General features: G+C 36.7%; 1 protein-coding gene across 1 annotated transcript in view; it reads right to left on the bottom strand.

Annotated features, from left to right (window-relative positions):
• FANCD2 (FA complementation group D2) overlaps positions 1 to 18,666 on the bottom strand; it is a 49,627-nt gene extending 30,961 nt beyond the window's left edge. Inside the window, exons 1-16 of the mRNA XM_081072553.1 lie at positions 18,470 to 18,666; positions 16,041 to 16,140; positions 14,116 to 14,256; positions 13,464 to 13,531; positions 13,188 to 13,291; positions 12,728 to 12,788; positions 11,735 to 11,787; positions 9,714 to 9,792; positions 8,135 to 8,259; positions 6,933 to 7,020; positions 6,321 to 6,425; positions 5,736 to 5,836; positions 4,953 to 5,061; positions 4,683 to 4,718; positions 1,773 to 1,916; positions 154 to 288 (exon numbers count right to left, since the gene is read on the bottom strand). Coding sequence (XP_080928679.1) covers positions 154 to 288; positions 1,773 to 1,916; positions 4,683 to 4,718; positions 4,953 to 5,061; positions 5,736 to 5,836; positions 6,321 to 6,425; positions 6,933 to 7,020; positions 8,135 to 8,259; positions 9,714 to 9,792; positions 11,735 to 11,787; positions 12,728 to 12,788; positions 13,188 to 13,291; positions 13,464 to 13,531; positions 14,116 to 14,256; positions 16,041 to 16,104 — 1,413 coding nt within the window. The 5' untranslated portion in view covers positions 16,105 to 16,140; positions 18,470 to 18,666. The remainder of the gene's footprint in view (positions 1 to 153; positions 289 to 1,772; positions 1,917 to 4,682; positions 4,719 to 4,952; positions 5,062 to 5,735; positions 5,837 to 6,320; positions 6,426 to 6,932; positions 7,021 to 8,134; positions 8,260 to 9,713; positions 9,793 to 11,734; positions 11,788 to 12,727; positions 12,789 to 13,187; positions 13,292 to 13,463; positions 13,532 to 14,115; positions 14,257 to 16,040; positions 16,141 to 18,469) is intronic.
• Positions 18,667 to 18,693: the final 27 nt, after the last annotated feature.

The following is an 18,693-nucleotide window of genomic DNA, read 5'->3' as shown; positions in this document are numbered from 1 at the left end:
CTAGGATTAGAAATACCTTTTCCCAACTCCCAGTTTAGAGTGCTTTCTCCTTCAATGCCTCCAACCAACAATAAACATCAGATCACATGCAAGTCACTTGGAATTGCATTTGTTCCCTTTTCCCTCCTTTCCAAAATAAATATTTCAACATACCTGCTGGCAGTAAGTGTCGAAAAATTTAAATGCATATTTGTATAAGAGACTGCCAAACAAAATGATACTCTGGTCAAGGGAGTGCAACAAATTCTGAGCCAGCGACAGAATGGACGGACAAAGATCCTTAAGAACCTTGAGAGAGGAAGAGGAGAGAGAAAACAAGCTGTAGGAGAAACTTAGTACAACAACAAGAGTTGCTAACTCTTTGGATGTGAGATTTCTCCTTGCCAACTCTCATTTTAACTTAAGGAAACTTCATCTTTGTTTTACTCAGAATAATCGTTCATCATTCTGAGTTTTCTCTCAGGATCAATGGGATTCAACATATAAATAACAATTGACCTTGAAGCTCAAATATGTTAAATTACAAGCTTAATAGCACTATTCCTACCAGCTCAATTTGGCACTAGAAGCCAGATCTTCTAAATCACAATTTCCTCATTCAATCATACTCCCTCCCTGGGGATATAATAGGCCTGCTCTGTCTTGGTTATGATTTGAAATCAATCTATAAGGTTCAATGCTAATTAAGATGATTTATTTTAAAGAAGATCAAGAAGAGAACTGCTCATGATAATGTTTTTCAGACATTACGGTGCCTTAATGGACCCAGAGTAAAAAATAAGTTATTAAGTCCAGCTTCTTTACTGATGTCATCACAATTTTTAAAAAAACCTTAAATTAAGCGTTGAACTGGGTATCATGCTTTACTGAGGAAAGTGTAGTAAAAAATATTATACATGGTTTCTGCCTTCTGGAAAATTATAGCCCAAAACATGTATCATTGTCAGAATGAACCATAAAATAATACAAACATTAAATCCATTTCTAAATATAAAATCTTAAAGATCCAACTTCATATTCTCAATAGTTCCTAAGTCAAGCCCCAAACTACTGGTCTACCAGTTTTCTAGGAAGGTATACACTATTATAATCCTAAATATTCACCTGAAAACACCATTCCTAGCTTACAAATTCTAATTTGAATGGTTTACATTTCAACAGGAATGATCACCTCAGGTCAGAATGTTGAATGGCCAAATAGTTATGGTTCAATAGATGCATAATTATATTTCTACTAGCCATTCCTTTGATCCTGTTATGCTCAGGGTTTTTAAAAACTGCTTAGAACAGATACAGAAGGCAAGTTTCTCAAAGATGCAGATCGCACAGAACTAGGTAATTAAAATGATTACTGCAAAATTAAGATTTGCAAGTCTCAACGGGCTTGAAGTTACCACGATGAAATTTTACATGGGAGCTGTAAAGCCTTCTATTCCAGGTTAAAAATCAAGTTACATAAGTATGTAATTAGAAGACCAGAATTCAAATACTTCCTACAAAAAAGAATTTAAGTCTAATAAGCTCAACATAAATCAATTTTGTGACCTTTTTGCTAAAAATATGAAAAAAAATCTTAGGTTGGTTTTATCAACATCATAAAGTCTCAATTAAGGTAAGTAACAATCCTACTATGTTTTGAAATACTTAAGTCCCTGTTAAAGATCCACATCCAGCAAAGGTGGTGTTGTCAAGATTGCCACACTGGGTAGGAAAGGTTAAAATGACCTCTCTGTACCTTTCACAGTAATGTAGTCCAATTCTCTGACACTTACAAAGTAATGAATATAAAATGCACTCTGCAGCAGTTCTTCTTCAAAGCAGCCTGATCGAATCTTATTTCTTAGCACCCTCTCAATGTATTTCTTTGTTTGAGCGTTGGTGCTGTATATGATGATAAGCATCGCCAGGTCAAAAGTCTATTGTCAGGAAATACGCAACCACAGGAAAACAGTTTAATAAGTCAGTACATTTACCACGAAAAACAGCAGCTCTCAACTGTTTCCCATAAAAACACAGAATGGATGATACTAACTTGCTCAACATGCCCATGGGAGTAAACCCATTTTCACAAACCCAGAGCAACAAAGTGCCACAACTATTAACCACTGGTATCTTTTAAGAAACATTGGAGTACAAGTGAAAGTGCTATTATAGAAATAACTTTGAATATTTTCATTTATTAAAGAAAAATGATTAAATCACTTGCCAACTTCAGTATATATTTTCATTATTATTAGGAAAATTACGTTGTGTAAAGTTGGAGAGATTGTAAATGTCTGTCAATATGAAAAAGATTAAATAAATTATGAGTAAGTTTAAGAATATTATGCAGCCATTACAGAGAACGAGACTATATTGACAACATATTGAGTAATAAAAATTAAAAAAAACAGCAACCTGCAAGACAATAATCGTAGTAACATTCTATTTTTGTAAAAACAATATACAAATACATATATAAGAGTACTCAGGTATGCTTGCTCTCACACACACATACAACTTGTGTATGAAGCGGAAAACAATCTACAAGAATGATTATGCTTGAAAAACAGGACAGAGAGTAGAGGAAAACTTTATATTTAACATTTTTAGATTTCTTGTGGGGTTTTTTCCTCCCCAATTGGCTTATAGTACCTACTTTAAAAAAAAAAATAACAGGGTTAAAAAGTCAAGCAGGACAAAAAAGAAAAAAACAAATTACTTGGAACTCAAATAATTCAATAGCAAAAACAACAAAATGCAATTAAAAATGGGAAGAGGATCTGAACAGACATTTTTCCAAAGACATACAGAGAGCCAACAGGTACATGAAAGATGCTCAACATCTCTACTCATCAGGGAAATGCAAACCAAAACAACAATGAGGTATCACCTCACATCTGCTGGCATGGCTGTTATTGAAGAAACAAAAATTACAAGTGTTAGCAAAATTTCAGAGAAAAGGGAACCCTCGTGCACTGTTGGTGGGATTGTAAATTGGTACAGTCTCTATGAAAAACAGTATGGAGTTTCCTCAAAAAAATTCAAAAATAGAACTAACACATGATCCAGTTATTCCACTTCTGAGTATTTATCCGAAGAAAAAAAAACACTAATTCAAAAAAGATATTGGCACCCCTATGTTCACTGCATTATTTATAATAGCCACGACATGAAAATGACCTAAGCATTCACTGATAGATGAATGGATAGAGAAAATGTGGTATAACATATATCTTGCCATTTACAACAACATGGATAGACCTTGAGGGCATTATGCTAAGTAAAATAAAGCAGGGAGAAAGACAAATACTGTATGATCTCACTTATATGTAGAACCTAAAAAAACAAAAAACAAGAAAAACAAGTTCATAGATATAGACTAGGGGTTGCCAGAGGCAGAGGGTGAGGAATGAGCGAAATGGGTGAAGAAGGTCAAAAGGTACAAATTTCCAGTTATAAAATAAGTAAGTCATGAGGATGCAATGTACAGCATGATGGCTATAGTTAATAATACAGTATTATATAGCTGAAAGTTGCTAAGAGGGTAGATCACAAGAAAAAAACATTTGTAATTGTGTGGTGATGAATGTTAACTACTTATTGTGATCATTTTGCAATATATACAAATACCAAATCATTATGTTGTACACCTGAAACTAATATGTCAATTATATCCCAGCTGAAAATAGATATTTTAATAAAGATTAGATTCTAATTAAAAAAAACAAAAACAAATTACTTGGGACATCCTCTCGCTGAAGGTTCTACTAATTCAGATACCAAAATTGGGACTCATTGTAACAGAACAAATACAGCTTCTAAAAATAACAATGTAGAAGCACGCAAAATGTTTTTGACATAGTATCAGTAGAAAAAAATCAGAATATGAAATTATATTTATACAATGATTAGAAATCTGTAAAAATTGGTATGCAGGTAGCCAGGGGTCATGCAAAAATACAAACAGTTGTGTTAGGGTATATTGATTTTGCCCCCCACAAAAAGTTATTGACTTTTTCATTGTTTTATTCAATATCATAGAAGTTTTAAAAATAGTCACCCAACAATTAAATAATCCAACTAACAAAAACCCCACAAAACAAAACAGATGGCAACTAAAAAAAAAAAAAAAATCCTTAAAGGAAACCAAACAATACTAGGAAACTCAATAATCTGGCTTCTAGACAGAAGAATGTATTTCCAGAATTTAGACAGATTCTGGAATTTAGACAGATTGTCGCCTTGACAATGGATGGATTCACTCTGGCCAGGTCTGCATAGGCAAAGGAAAGTGAAACATGGAAAGCCATTATCTTGACAATTCTGTTTGGTGGGAAGAAGGGTAGTTGGACAGATAAAAAGACTTGTCTCATTATCCAGGGGACTCTGGACTTCACCTTCTCATCAATGGGGACTTGGCTTCTTTGACTGCAACTCACTATGCTTGTTTGTAAAGTTAATATTTCCCCTTACGGATATTTTAGGCTTACTTTTATTGCCAGAATAAACAAGTAGGGAAGACCATCTGGCAAGTCATCCACTCATATCATCTTCCCCAGACAGGTAATGTTTATTAGAGCAGCTATAGAGGGCACAGAAGGAATGACTAGAGAGAGCAAAAGATAGCAGGAAAAATACACCTGCCATTTTCACTAATTTTAAGTCTGCAATATTTGAAATTCATAGTATATGAACTTTACCTTGTGTTCAGACACTGAGGGAATGTGTTCAATTGCCTGGAAAAACAAGGATCACAAATATATCACAACGTAGTAGAACACTTCCGGCCTTATTCAGCATGTTTTGTTCTCTTACTTGAGAACCAATTTGCCCATCTGGCAACCATCACCTATCATTTCTACTTGAATGACTTTCAAGACTTTTATTTCAACCTACCTTAACTTATACATCTGTCACTGATTGCCACCCATTTTCTTTTTAATGTTTAAAGTTCCAAAGATCACACTCACCTTAACCCAAGCTTCTGAAATGGTTTTCTCATATCTAACAGCTGACTTTATTACATCAAAGAGAAGAAAAACGCAGTCCTGACCGCTGTTTTCTTGATTTCCTGAAAAACTACAAGTAGCAGAAGGGGGAAAAAAAATCATTCTTCTACTTACCAGAGAGGAACCTGTAAGATCTGGGTTTCTGTTTACTAGCCATGTGCCTTGAAACAAGTTATAACTTTGAGTGTAAAATGGCTAATAAACTTCTGCAGTCTATCTGGGACTGACGTGAATAGTCAAGAGAATACACACACACACACACACACACACACACACACACACACACGAGTGTACTATATCTATATATCTATATCTGTATATCTATATCTATACACACACACACACCAGGGTGCCAAAAACATGTATATACATTTAAGAGATATTATCTATGCTCAAGCAGTAGTTTGCCATAATCAGAAGTGTCTGGATGCTGATGGTAACTACTATGAGCACCTCTTATAAATGCAGAAGTCAAACGTGACTTGCATTCATCTTTTGTTATCAGTATATATTGAGCATTACAATTAATACAGTCTTTTCCTTTCTTAAAATGTGTATACAGTTTTTTGGCACCCTGTGTGTGTGTGTGATTTTGAAAGTGTATACACTTACATGAGTGCAATATTACCACCATTATTTACAGTTGTCAGTGTTAAGATCTACTGTCCTGGCTACAGGATAAATGCCAGAAAACTTCCCTTGCCTATGTGAGAAAAAGGGTGGTAACTCTCAATAAGCTTATACCTTATTCGTCCTTTATTTTTCAACTTGCTTTGGGAAGCATGCAACCATACTGGCAAAATAAAATGCTGCAAATCCAACTTTTCCCGGAGCTCGGAAATTACCTGTGGAAAATAACTATTAGCTACATGCATAGTGGACAGTCACAGTCCACTTTCACAGTAAGATAACCATAACTATCTCCTGCAAGATGGAGAAAGTAAAATTATTAAATGTTAGACAAGGCATTTTGAAAAAGAGAGTTAGTGAAAATAGCTAATGCAAGTATAGTATGTCATGTCTCTCAAAATTCCAGAACTTATTGAGATATTACACTGAAATAGCAAATATAACCTATAGCATCTTATGTAGAACAATAAAACTAGTTAGTAGCTCCATTCTCTCCCCTAAATACCATCTGGATTCATCAATATTATCAATTAGTTTGGAGACATAGAAAAACAATTAGAACCTATTAATTTAAATAATTTATCTTCGCCTAGGTTAGTGTTTTTCTGATTGCTGAGCTTCACAAGGGCACCACTGCTTTTCTTTGTAGTCTTTAGGATCTTGCACCCTGTTGGTATTTGTTAGGAAATAATACAGTACCTCAAGTGCATCCGTGGCTGTTATGGAATGAAGAATAAACTTGATTATCACAGGTAAATCATCCAATTTGACAGATGACAGCTTATCCATCATCAACTGACGGACCTAAACATAAAAGCACAAAAACCTTAAATATTTTCATGTTAATACCTCAACCTAGTACTGACTTGGCAGGTAAAAATAGAAAAATTACTTCTCTCACTCAATTTTCTCACATGCAATTTAGAAAAACAAACTCCTTTGTTTTATTTTTTTCCAAATTACAAGCTTTCAGTTGTTAACCACAGCTTCTTGTGATAAATGCATGTTATCTTACATTTTGCAGCCTGGATTTTCCATTGGCTAGATGAAGGCATAAAAAATTGTTATTACTAAGGAGAGCAGTTTATAAATATTCAGGCAGTATAGATGATTTCTATTAAAACTTACTACTTAAAACAGAGCAGCAAATTTAGCACAGTATGGCATACGAAATTCATTGGAAAGAAAAGAGAACTTAATGTCATGAAATATTGTTTCAAAATGAAACTTTTATTACATACAATGACTGACTGCCATTGGTTGTGAAAGGAGAAAACTAGCTCTGCTGCTGGCCTGAAGAGTCCTTCCTACCTTAGACAGGAGCTTTGGGTCAAGTCGGAGGCTAGAAAGGACATCCAGGATCGGGACAGTGAGTGAAGTATTTTCTTTTAGAAGGTCACTGTGAATAGTTGGAAAAAGAAAAGTTGTGCAACTTTTAAAAGAGCTGGGAAGATAACGACTTGGGCAAATCACTCAGAGTATGGGAAAAACGGATATACTTAGTTCCTATTAAATGTTTGTTTATAGTGTGTTTCATTAAAAATTTTGATTAAAAAAATGCTCATTATAAAAATTGAAAAAGCAGAGTAGAAACAAGAAGCCATCCCTCAACACCCCCCTGCCCAGAGGTAACCCACGATTGAGTTTGGTACATATCCTTCCTGAGAAAAGGAAAGAGAAAACTTACCATTACAATCAAGTGTAATAAACATGATAAATGTATATGCAGGATGCTATAGGAGCACAGGGTAGAGAAGAACAGTGATAAATTCTAAGAAGAGGCTATATAAGAGGACAAGCTGGAACTAAGCAGGTAAAGTAGATGGTATAGTGCTATACCCAGAGGGCGCATCCTGCCCACAAGTACAAAAGTAAGAAATCACTGAACATTTTGGAGGTGGCTTTGCAGACAACTATGGAAAAGAAAGTATTACAAGTGAATATTTTTTTAACTACTACTGATAGGATAAGCAAGAAGTTGCATTAAAACAGAAACACTATTACATATATTGTTCTCCCCTTAATTACTACCCTACCAATTCCTATTTTTCCTGTAAATGATAGAAAGCAGTCACTCTAGGCAATGCATCTGATGCAGCAATGTGCATTGGAATGAATCATTTAGGAACCAAAGTATGTATATGTTCAATAAGTTCCACAAATGATTTGAATGTGCAGACGTGCTTGAGGACCCCTTAGGTGGAGGAAATGCTAACAAAACAAAGGGATCATGTTTAAGTCTCCACAGACCAAATTTATATACCTAATCCTAGGCCAGACTTCATATTCACAACAGATATACAAGTACACACCTTTAAAAAAAGGACATGGATCTACTCAAATATATACTCATTGTTAGAAAAACAAGTCAAATCTCACACCCTACTCATGGTAGGTAGGTATCATCCTCTTTCGTATAAAAAGGAACACATTACTGTTACTCTTTTCATACTACAGTGATAAAGCTCCCAGAGTGCAGCCCTGCTTAGAATGGCAACAAGATGCTTACTTACCTGAGTTCTTTCCCCACATCAGCATGCTGAGAATCCCCTAGGATCTCAGGTAGGCTAGTGATGAAGTCATGCTGAAGGTTCTCTGGAGCAATACTGATCAGCTGCATGATCTTGGTGGTGAGATCCTGCAGTGGAGGAGACTATTAGAATTGGAGCACATTATAGAATAGAGAAGGACTTCCTATTCATGAAATGTAGAACTGGAATTATTTTGTGGACAATGAAACAACTATACACATACTCAAACTCGAAGCCTAAATTCAGAGGTAACTCACCCATTAATTTTTACACGTAGGATGGTATATAAAAAAAAAAGTAGGGTGGATGGTATGGTATCTAATTGGTCTTATATTTTTTATTTCCATTTAATCTTCACAACTCTAGGGAGTTTCTGTAATAATTCCCATTTCTAAATGTGGGGATAAGTGTTGTTCTGGATACACAATTAATAAATGGCAGACCCAAAATTCCAGCTCTGATAAGACTTGAAAACTCATGTTCTTCCAAGTAAAGATTTAGCCTTGGACTCTGTCAAAAATTAACAGAATGATTTTAAGAACTCTGAAAGGAAATGGAGCTTAAGTAGTAGGCTCAAAACAGATTAGACTTTACCAAGGTGCTTGATAACAAATAACAATTGCAAAAACTTCCTGAAATTTTCCTCAGTACACTGGTCCCCCCTTACCTGAGGGGGCTATGTTCCCAGACAGTTGGTGGCTGCCTGAAACCATGGATAGTACCAAACCCTATATATACTATGGTTTTCCAATACATACATACCTACAATAAAGTTTAATTTATATATTAGGCCCAGAAAGAGATTAACAATAATAATAAAGTAGAACAATCACAGTAATATACTGTAATAAAAATTATGTGAATATGGTCTCTCTCTCTCAAAATATCGTACTGTACTTACCCTTCCTGTGATGATGTGAGATGATAAAATGCCTACGTGATGAGAGGTAGTGAGGGGAATGATGTAGACATTATGGGTAACATTAGGTTACAATGGATCTTCTGACAACATATCAGAAGGAGGATCATCTGCTTTAGGTGATCCTAGATCACCAAGTCATGCAATGTCAATGGTTGGCTGTCAGGAGCAGAAAATGTCAATGTCAAAAATGTCAAAAATTTAATATTTTCTGATCATGGTTGACCACAGGTAACTGAAACTGCAAAAAACAAAACTGCGGATAGGGGGTCGACTGTGTGTAATCAAATTAAAACATTCGCAGTCAAGTAGGGTGGTTTGGGATCTCATTACTTTTGAAGAATAAAACATAGTGATTTCTATACTTTAAAAATAAATTTCTTTCCAAATATTTAATTTACTTAAATGATATCTAGTCATCATAATCAGGCAAATTTCTTTTTTTGGAGAAATTTAAAGAGTGAAATACCTGTGATTCTCAAATTATTAAAGATGAAAAAAGTTAATGCATGAATTAAAAAATGTGAATTTTTCTGTTTAGAAAGGAAAAAAAACCCAGCAAATTCCAAAAGTTTGATTGTCATGAGAGTGTGGAAAACACTCTCTCTGAATTTAAGAGAAAGAAAAGGTCCCAAAGCCTACCCTGCCATCCACAACTCTGTCCAGCCATTTCAGTTGACTGATGATAAGCCGAGGCACGCTGATTCCATCACTGTTCACTCTGAAATGTTCGGATGAGAAGACAAGGACCTTAGCCTTTCTGGCTTATACCATAGTAAGGACTAACACTGCACAAAACATTGCAACCATTCAATTAACATTTACTATGTGTTGTGCACCGCAATATATACGCAGGTGGTTAAAAAAAAGTGCGAGATAAGGATATATAACACATATAAGTATGTATATATATATATATATATATGTTGAGAAAGATGACTGGAAGAAGATACACCAAAACTGTGAACTGTGGCTACATTTGGGGAAGGTTCACAGAGAGGAGAAGAAAGGTCTGGAGAGTATCTCCTAAAATAATGTAAACAATTAAAAAAAGTAAAGGTAATAAACTTTAAGAAATTGAGTAAGATGAATATTTTAAGAGATAAAAAAATTGTATCAATGTGATGAGTACTGAAATAGTAATCATCTACTGCTATGGAAATATGGCAGGCCAAATTAGATTATATTTGTGAAAGTATTGAAAATCATTTATGGAAGCAAAAATGTTGGCTCAGTTATTGTTATTCTCCGCAAAGTGACAACCTCCGCTTTCCACCCAACCTATAATATCTAAAGTTTTGGACCACCCCCAGGTCCTTCATGTGACAGCATTCTCAGTCTTAAAGGTAAATCTTGGGGCTGCCAGTTAGCTCAGTTGGTTACAGCGTGGTGCTCTTAACACCAAGGTTGCCGGTTCAATCCCCGCATGGGCCACTGTGAACTGTGCCCTCCTTAAAAAAAAAAAGTTACTCTTTAAGTTTATTATTATTACATACAAGACCCAGAAAAAAAAACAACACATATGAAGAAAATAAAAATGACCTATAATCCTGTCATTCAGAGATGTCCACTACTGATATGGGTATTATGTGTACCTATGTGTATGTGTATACAGATGTACCTTTTATCTTAAAGAAAATACTGGACCAGACTATAAATAGATTTGTAACCTTACTTTTTTTTTCAATTAATGCGTGGTATTAAATAAATCTGTTCATAATTTTTTTTTTTTTAAGGAGGGCGCAGCTCATAGTGACCCATGTGAGGATCAAACCGGCAACCTTGGTGGTACCAGCACCACCAAGGTACCAGCACCACCAGTTGGTTAGCTGTAACCAACTGAGCTAACAGGCCACCCCTCTCTTTACAATTTTTAAAGTCTACATGATACTCCATTGTGTGAATGTACCGAATTTACTTAACCAATATCCTATAGTTGAACATGTCAGCTGTTTACAATTTTTGTTATTTTAAAGAGTAATCTTATTCACTAATATTTTCATTCACAATTATTACTTTAGCATAAATTAGGAGACATGGTTGAGGGTTAAATGGTATGTAAAAATCTAGGTTTTGATATATACAAGCTACTACCCTTCAGAATGATTGAACCAATTTATAGTTTCATCAGCAATGTATGAGCATGCCTATTCATTGCATTCAACAAGGGAGATCCTTTGAGTGGAAAACATGTATTGTTTTAAATTTGTCTTTGATTATTAATGAAATTGAGCATTTAAAAAAAATGTTTGATGCTCTTGCCTTTCTTCTTTGTGAATTGTCTGATCATGACCTTTATCTACTTTTCTATTCTGTTCATTTTTGTTTTAATTATTTTTTAAAGTAAATTTTTTAAAAAGTGGTAAATAAATTTAAAAAATGGTACAGTACAAAATTGAAAAGGTAAAGAACAGAATTCACAGAATATTTGACTCCAGCCAATTGGCTCACTACTATTACCAATTTATTGTGTATCCTTCTGGGAATATGTATTCATATAAATAGATGAAGTTTCAAAGATGCCATCATAAAATTTTTGTAATCACTTAAGAATCTGGCATCATAAATATGACCTGCAGAGAAACCAATGATGCTTTAATCTTTTCAGAGATAAACTTAAGTACACCAGGATACTTTAAGCGTTCCAGAATAACTCTACTTACCTTTCAAAAAGAAATTCTGGTACCTTTTCAAATAAGGTTTTGATAATGGCAGGCTGAAAAAGAAGATAAAGGGAGTTAGGAGATGGTCTCAAAATACACAACAGAAATGTATAATTAGCCATAATTCTTTACAACAAGCACTCTTGGAGGAAAAACCCTACTATAACAGAAATTCTCTTCCTATAAGAATGTCCACATGAATGCTACCTGTATTTTGAATATAAGCTGTTGGAATACAAAGACTTATCAATAATTTATCTTCTGAAAAATTGCAAAATGGCTATCAAAGCAACATTAAAATCATCACATAATCAAAAACATCATTAAATATGGTGACAACTGTTAACCCATCAAATGCAGATTTTAAAAGATTATCAAAGAGTTTGCAAGAAAAGAAGATCATCTTCAGAAGAACAGAGGGCAGTTTTTAGATTTAAGCTAATTAAATTATATTCAAGATTTTCAATGAAGGGATAAGAGTATGGGAAGATTAACAGTGGGAGAAAAGAAAAGACGAAAAATGGAGGATAGGGGAAAAGGAGACACTTCACTGGATATATGGTTTTATAATTTCAGATGTTTAAAAGATTGCAATGCCATGTCTACTCAATAAATTAAAAGATAGAGAAAAGAGAGTAAAAGTGCAAAACCAAGTTAATTATCAAATAAAAAGCTAAATGGGAGATGACAAAGATGTCAACATGTCAGAGGTATACAAGGTACTAAGCGCACACAGGATGAAGCTTTTCAAAACAGGAATGAGAGAGGCTGAAGGAATAAATGAGACTTTGAGATGTATCAGGCTAATCAGCTCAGTAAAAAGATGTATATTTTGCTTTGCCAGACGCATTTCTGCAACAGGGCTACAGTAAACTGTTACAAACCCAAACTCTTCCATTAAGCCTACTCTACTCTGTGCTCCAGACACTTATACTTGAGCATATGCCACAAATCACAGCCAACAAATGTTTAAAGAAAAAGCTGCAGTCTCACCTGTAATATGTCAATCCCCAGAAGCAATTTAATAAGGCTCTTAGAGTAAGATGTGCCCATGCTGTAAAAAAAGAAAAAAAGTTTCCTGTTTTGTTTTCCTTGTTTTAATGTTTTCCTCATTCTATCTTCTATCTCCATAAAATCGGTTAAACACATAATCTATAAAAACAAACTAACTTGGTAGATAACAAATACAGAACATGAGAAGATGGTTTTTAAGCCAGGGAAAAGTAGAGAATTGAAATTCTGTCAACACCGGTGAGACGCATTCTAGAAAATACTCTGGTTCTTAGTCTCATCATCATAAACTTAATAATTTACAGGTTAGAATAAAACTGAGGAAAAGAGAGCTATAAATCAAAAGTGAAATTCCAAAAAATTGCATTCTGCACTGTCCCCCCGCCCACCAGTTAGCATAACGGACTAAATTTCAGCGAGACTCCACGCCTCCTCTCCACACCTGGCTTCCTCATCCTGCAGACGTTCACAAGACAAAAGGCAGTTCCTGAAATTGTCTTGATCCTCAATGTAAGACTCCAGACCACTAATAAATTCTTCTATTATCTTAATGACATTAAAAAGAAAAAAGAGTAAGGTTAAGATTTTTAGTTTAACATTTGCTGTTGGTTAGCTAAAAATCACTGTAGCTCATTCAACATTTTATGCCAGTGAGTTTAAATTCCCAATTCCAAAACAATGCTGGCAAAAGTAAAAATATCAGGAAAAAAATACATACTTTGGGATAAGAAGGATGTTTCCTCAGAATCTGAAAGAGCTTCTTTTGGAAAACAATTTGATCCACAGCTATGAGGAAAGAATAGTTGGTCACCAGAATCTTTACTATCTCCTACTATAGTTTTACTTCCTTTCAGACCTAAGTTTCCTATCTGATGAAATGAATAAAGTTATTTTCAACATAATTCAGAGCCAAATCTTCTAAACCCACAGTAACACAGATTTAGCTTTGACAGAAGATAGCTACTAAGTGTTCTAAAAAGACATTCTATAACCTTAGTAGGACGGAATAATCTACACCCCACAAGCAGGGCCGACATGCCTTACATGGCTTTATAAATTTTCTTCTAAAATTATTCTGATACAGGTTTAATTGGTCTTTGGGTATTTATTTTTTCACAAGAAAACATAAAGTAATACTAGCATGTAGTTTTTTTCAAAATAAAGGGTTAGAAGTACTTTACTTAACATGCGTTTATCAGGATCACACACTATAACAATATTCTCTAAAAAGCAATTTCATTTTCATCTTTGTCTCAAGATGAATGGTGCTCCCATTTCTAATCTTCATTGCCTCTCTATTTAGAAAATCCATTATTCAGTTCTGAGCCCTTTCACTATACCCAAAGAAAACACTTAGATTAAAATATCACCTAGTTGATTCTGACTCTCTTTTGTCTTAAGAATAATTCCTGATGTCTTAAGAAGCTTTAAGAAGACACTGTCATTTTCTTCAACTTCATTTTGAACACGAGATTTCTTTGTCTTTCTGGAAAGTGGTTGCTTCCTGGGGTCTGAAAATAGAAAAAAATTTCAGGAATGTGACAAATAGTAAAGCCAAGATAAAACTGTAAATCCTAGAATAATAGCCCTAAGAGGAAAGCTGATAGGTTCCTGAAGAATTATACTGGAATTGAAGCCGTAGTGAAATTTTTTCTCTAACAGTGGTCAACAACAGTAGCTTCCAAATAAACAATCAAAAAATAGAATTATTTTCACCTATTGAGTTTTCATTTGAAAATTTCAAAATGTGCCCACTTCTAACAAGAATAACCATGGAAATGTTTTCCACCCAAATTCTAAAGCAGTCAGGGTTTCTAAAGCTGTTTTCTGCAAACCACTGCACTAGAATCAAAAGCATATTCATAGATCACATCCCAGAGCTACAGAATCAAAATTTCAGGGATGGGGACTGGGCGTCTGAATTTTTAACAAGCTCTCCAGGTAATAATCCTGATGCACAAAGTTTGAGAACGAATGATCTAGATGCAGGGATAGAAAGAATAGGGCAGATTCTCCTGCATCGTATCATTAAGTACAAAGCCCAGATTGGTTTCATCCCAAGGTTTCAACCCATAAGAAGCAATAAAACATAACTAACAAACAAAAACCAACAGGTACTTGAAGTTAAATATGATTATCTATTCTTCCCCCTTAATGATGCAACAAGTTAGAACTGCCTTAATAGAGTAGATGGTGTAATAAATGAAAAAGACTAGCAACTTCTTGTCAGAACTCTTAGGGCCTCTGTCAAGCACATTCTCATATGGACAGAGTCTGCACTGTTTCTTTGCCTCTGGTGTGTTTGCTTTGATATGATGCTTTTCCTTTATACATTACTATCATAGCATTTATCTAAACCATAATTTTTTTAAGGAAACAAAGGGGGCCATAAGTTTTTTTAAAGGGTAAGGACTATGTTGTATCTTTGTGGCCCAGCACCTACATGATGTACAGTAGAAAAGCTCTATAATACTAACTCCTCTTATGGATGTGGATACTGACGCTCAGAGACTACAGGCATGCCCAAGGTCACACATGGAATCAGAGGCAGAAACTCAATCCTGAATTTGATATAGATTGTGTGCTCTACCCATTAAGCCCTGATGACTCCCTGCACTTGAAAGTAGGAACTTCCTATCTCTTTAAGTGCTTCACACATTTTAAAAATTTTATTAAATTTATTGGGGTGACGTTGGTTAATAAGATTATGTAAGTTTCAAGTGCACAACTCTATAAAACATCATCTGTATATTGCGTTGTGTGCTCACCACTCAAAGTTAAGTCTCCTTCCATCACCATATATTTTGACCCTCTTTACCCTCTTCAGCCGCTCCCCAACACCACTTCCCTTCTGGTAACCACCACTGTTGTCTGTGTCTATGAGGTTTTTTTCGTTTGTTTAGTTTATTTTTTTGTTGCTTTTTGTTTTATATCCCACATCTGACTTATTTCACTTAGCATGATACTCTCAAGATCCATCCACGTTGTCGCAAATGCAGTATTTCATTTTTTATGGCTGAATAATAATCCATTATAATTGGATAAAGAAGATGTGGTACATACAGAGGGTGCCAAAAAATGTACATACATTTTAAGAAAAGGAAAAGACTGTATTAAAATTGTTTAATAGTCAATATATACTGGTAACAAAAGATGAATACAAGTCATGTGCATACATTTTTTTGGGCACCTCCAGTATATATAACGGAATTACTACTCAGCCATGATAAAAAGATAAAGTACTGATTCATATATTTGCTACAGGAAATAAAGTAACAAATGACTAGACACTTACTAGAGGCATCTTCTGTCAGGCTCTCTTTATTCTCAGATGTTGACAGTCGTCTTTGGGAAATCATTTTGACCAGTTAAATTCTTCCGCAGTTAAATTCTTTCTACAACAAAATCAGAGAACAGAAGTTACCCTCTAGACCAGGGGTGTCCAAACTGCGGCCCCCCGGGCCAACTGCAGCCCGCAATCCATTTTTAATTGGCCCGCAGCAAATTCCAAAAATATATTTAGTTTCCTTAAATAAACCAGGTGAGGCACTACTACTTCACCTCGAGGGAGTGGCCCGGCTGTTTGTGTATTTTACCGCACATGGCCCCCGGTGAAAACCGATGAAAAGTTTGGACACCCCTGCTCTAGAAGCTAGATGAAGTCTGAGAAGTTAAAGCTATAGCTCAAAGAAAATTACTCTATCCGAAACCGAAGCGGTTCTAGTGTTTACACTAATGCTATCTAAATCCAAGTGCTGAGAAAATTTTAATTCCTGTATCTGGTCAACACTCCCTTTCTTTCGAGACTTGTTTACTTAGTTGCCTTTCTGGCCAGACCCGTTTCCTCGTGCTGAAGGATAAAACCCACAGTTCTCTGACATTCAAGATCCTTCATCATCTAGCCCCAAACTATACTTCTCCTTGAACTTACTAATCCAATAGTACATATTGGGGACTGTGCTAGGTGCTGGGGTCACAACTGTGAACCAGACACAGACATGATGACTGCCCTCAGAGAGTTTACAGTATAGTAACAAGTCGTCTTGAGGCAGTTATTTAACGAGTCATGTCCCACTCAAGGATGGTTCAGATAACAGAACGCACACACCGCAGTGGTCCCATTAGATTATAACGGGACTGAGAAATGCCTATCACCTGGTGACATAACAGCTATTGTCACAGTGGAGTACAACACATTATTCACGTTTGTAATGATGCCGGTGTAAAAAAAACCTAGTGCTGTCAGTCACATAAAAGTATATAGCACATACAATTATGTATGGTACATACTTGATAATGATCATAAACACTCTAATCGTTATTTAGAGTATACTTTCTATTTATAAAAAATGTTTCCTATAGAACAGCCATGTATACCAACAGCCTCGTACATCTCATGTTTACAGCATCTCCTGATTACATCGTTTGTCTTGTGCTTGATTTAATATAGTGCTGTTTTGCAGGTTTGTAGCCTAGGAGCCATGGGCTCTCCCATCTAGCCTACCATCCAGGCTCGTGTGACGTGCGCTCTATGATGTTCACGCAACCAACAAAATTGCCTTAGGATGCATTTCTCAGAATGCATCCTCATGGTTGATCGGCGCGTGACTTCAGAACTGTGTGCTATAAAATGAAAAGCACAAGGTGCGATGAGGGCATACAAGGAAATCTAGTCAGCGGGGGAGTGACGGAGAAAAGCAGGGACAATTCCTCAGGGATAGTGTCTTTGAGAAAACGATTTTCAGCAGGGCACTGAAACAGGAGTTAGCCAGCAGAAGGGGTATAAGAAGAGTAGAAAGGGAGCGGAAAACCCAACGCTGAAAAAGGAAGGAGCTTAGAGTCGGAAACCAGACTGCAGAGGTAGGGGAGCGTCTGAACCACGTGGCGTCTAGTCTGTCCTGCAAATCAGACCATCCCTGCGCTCGGTGCTTTTGCAGAAGGTGTCCTTTTCACTCAAAATGCTCCCATCTGCCTGGAAACTACGACGCGTCCTTCAAGACTCAGTCAAGTGTCAACTTCCCTGAAAAATGTCCTGCCTCTCCCCCAGGGAGTTTGCTACCTCAGCTTCTCTGACCCGAGGAATTTATCTCGGAGCCCCAACAGCACAGTAGCCGGCGGGGCCCCCGGAGAGCAGGCCCCCAGTCTCCCTTAGCTGAGCGTCCCTACTGCCCAGCACAGTGCCTCGCATACAAAACTGTCCTGAGAATGGTGGCTAAAGGAGAATGGCTGGCAGGCAGGTCAGTACTAACCGCTACCAAAAACTACGTCAGTGCTTTCTGCTTCAGACTTCGCTTATCCCTCACACAGCTTTCTGAGGTAGGGGCCATTATGACTGCCACACCCAATGGCAGAGCTGGGCTTCTAACTCACGCAGTCCCAGTCTGCCCTCTGCACTACCACCTACGTCTTGATTATAACAACGGGCTTCCGGTCACACGTAACATTTACTATGCACCAGGCAGCCTACGTGAGCGTTTTCTTGATCTGTTGCTGCGTTTAATACTTATAACCATTATCCGTCACTTTGCAGAGTTTGCGGAGAAACGGGGGCGAGTCGGGGCCCGCTGCCTTCAGGGCTCGCCCTTCTCGGGGCTCTACCTTCCCATTTACAGAGAACCGTAAAAGACCGGGAGATGCGGCCGGATGCCCGGCCCCGGCGATTCGGGGAGGGGAGGGGGATAACAGCCCTTCTTACTTCGTCACCTTAACGACGCAGGGAGGTACCTGGGGGACTATCCCACGATAGAACCGACGAGGAAGCCGAAGTTCAGGGCGCGGAGCCCCGGAGGGTGAGACCGAGCTCTGCCGGGGCCTAGACACCAGGCCGCAGGAGAGCGGGGCCTCGAGACACGACGACCTGTGCTCCACTCACCGCCCGCAGGCTACCGCCGCCCCCCGTTTTCGAGTTTCCCGCCCGTCTCGACGCGACCCTGACGTCACCGAGGCGC

Source organism: Rhinolophus hipposideros, assembly GCF_964194185.1.
Source record: "Rhinolophus hipposideros genome assembly, chromosome: 14".
NCBI classification, from domain to species: Eukaryota; Metazoa; Chordata; class Mammalia; order Chiroptera; family Rhinolophidae; genus Rhinolophus; species Rhinolophus hipposideros.
This window is presented reverse-complemented; position numbering and strand designations above follow the sequence as displayed.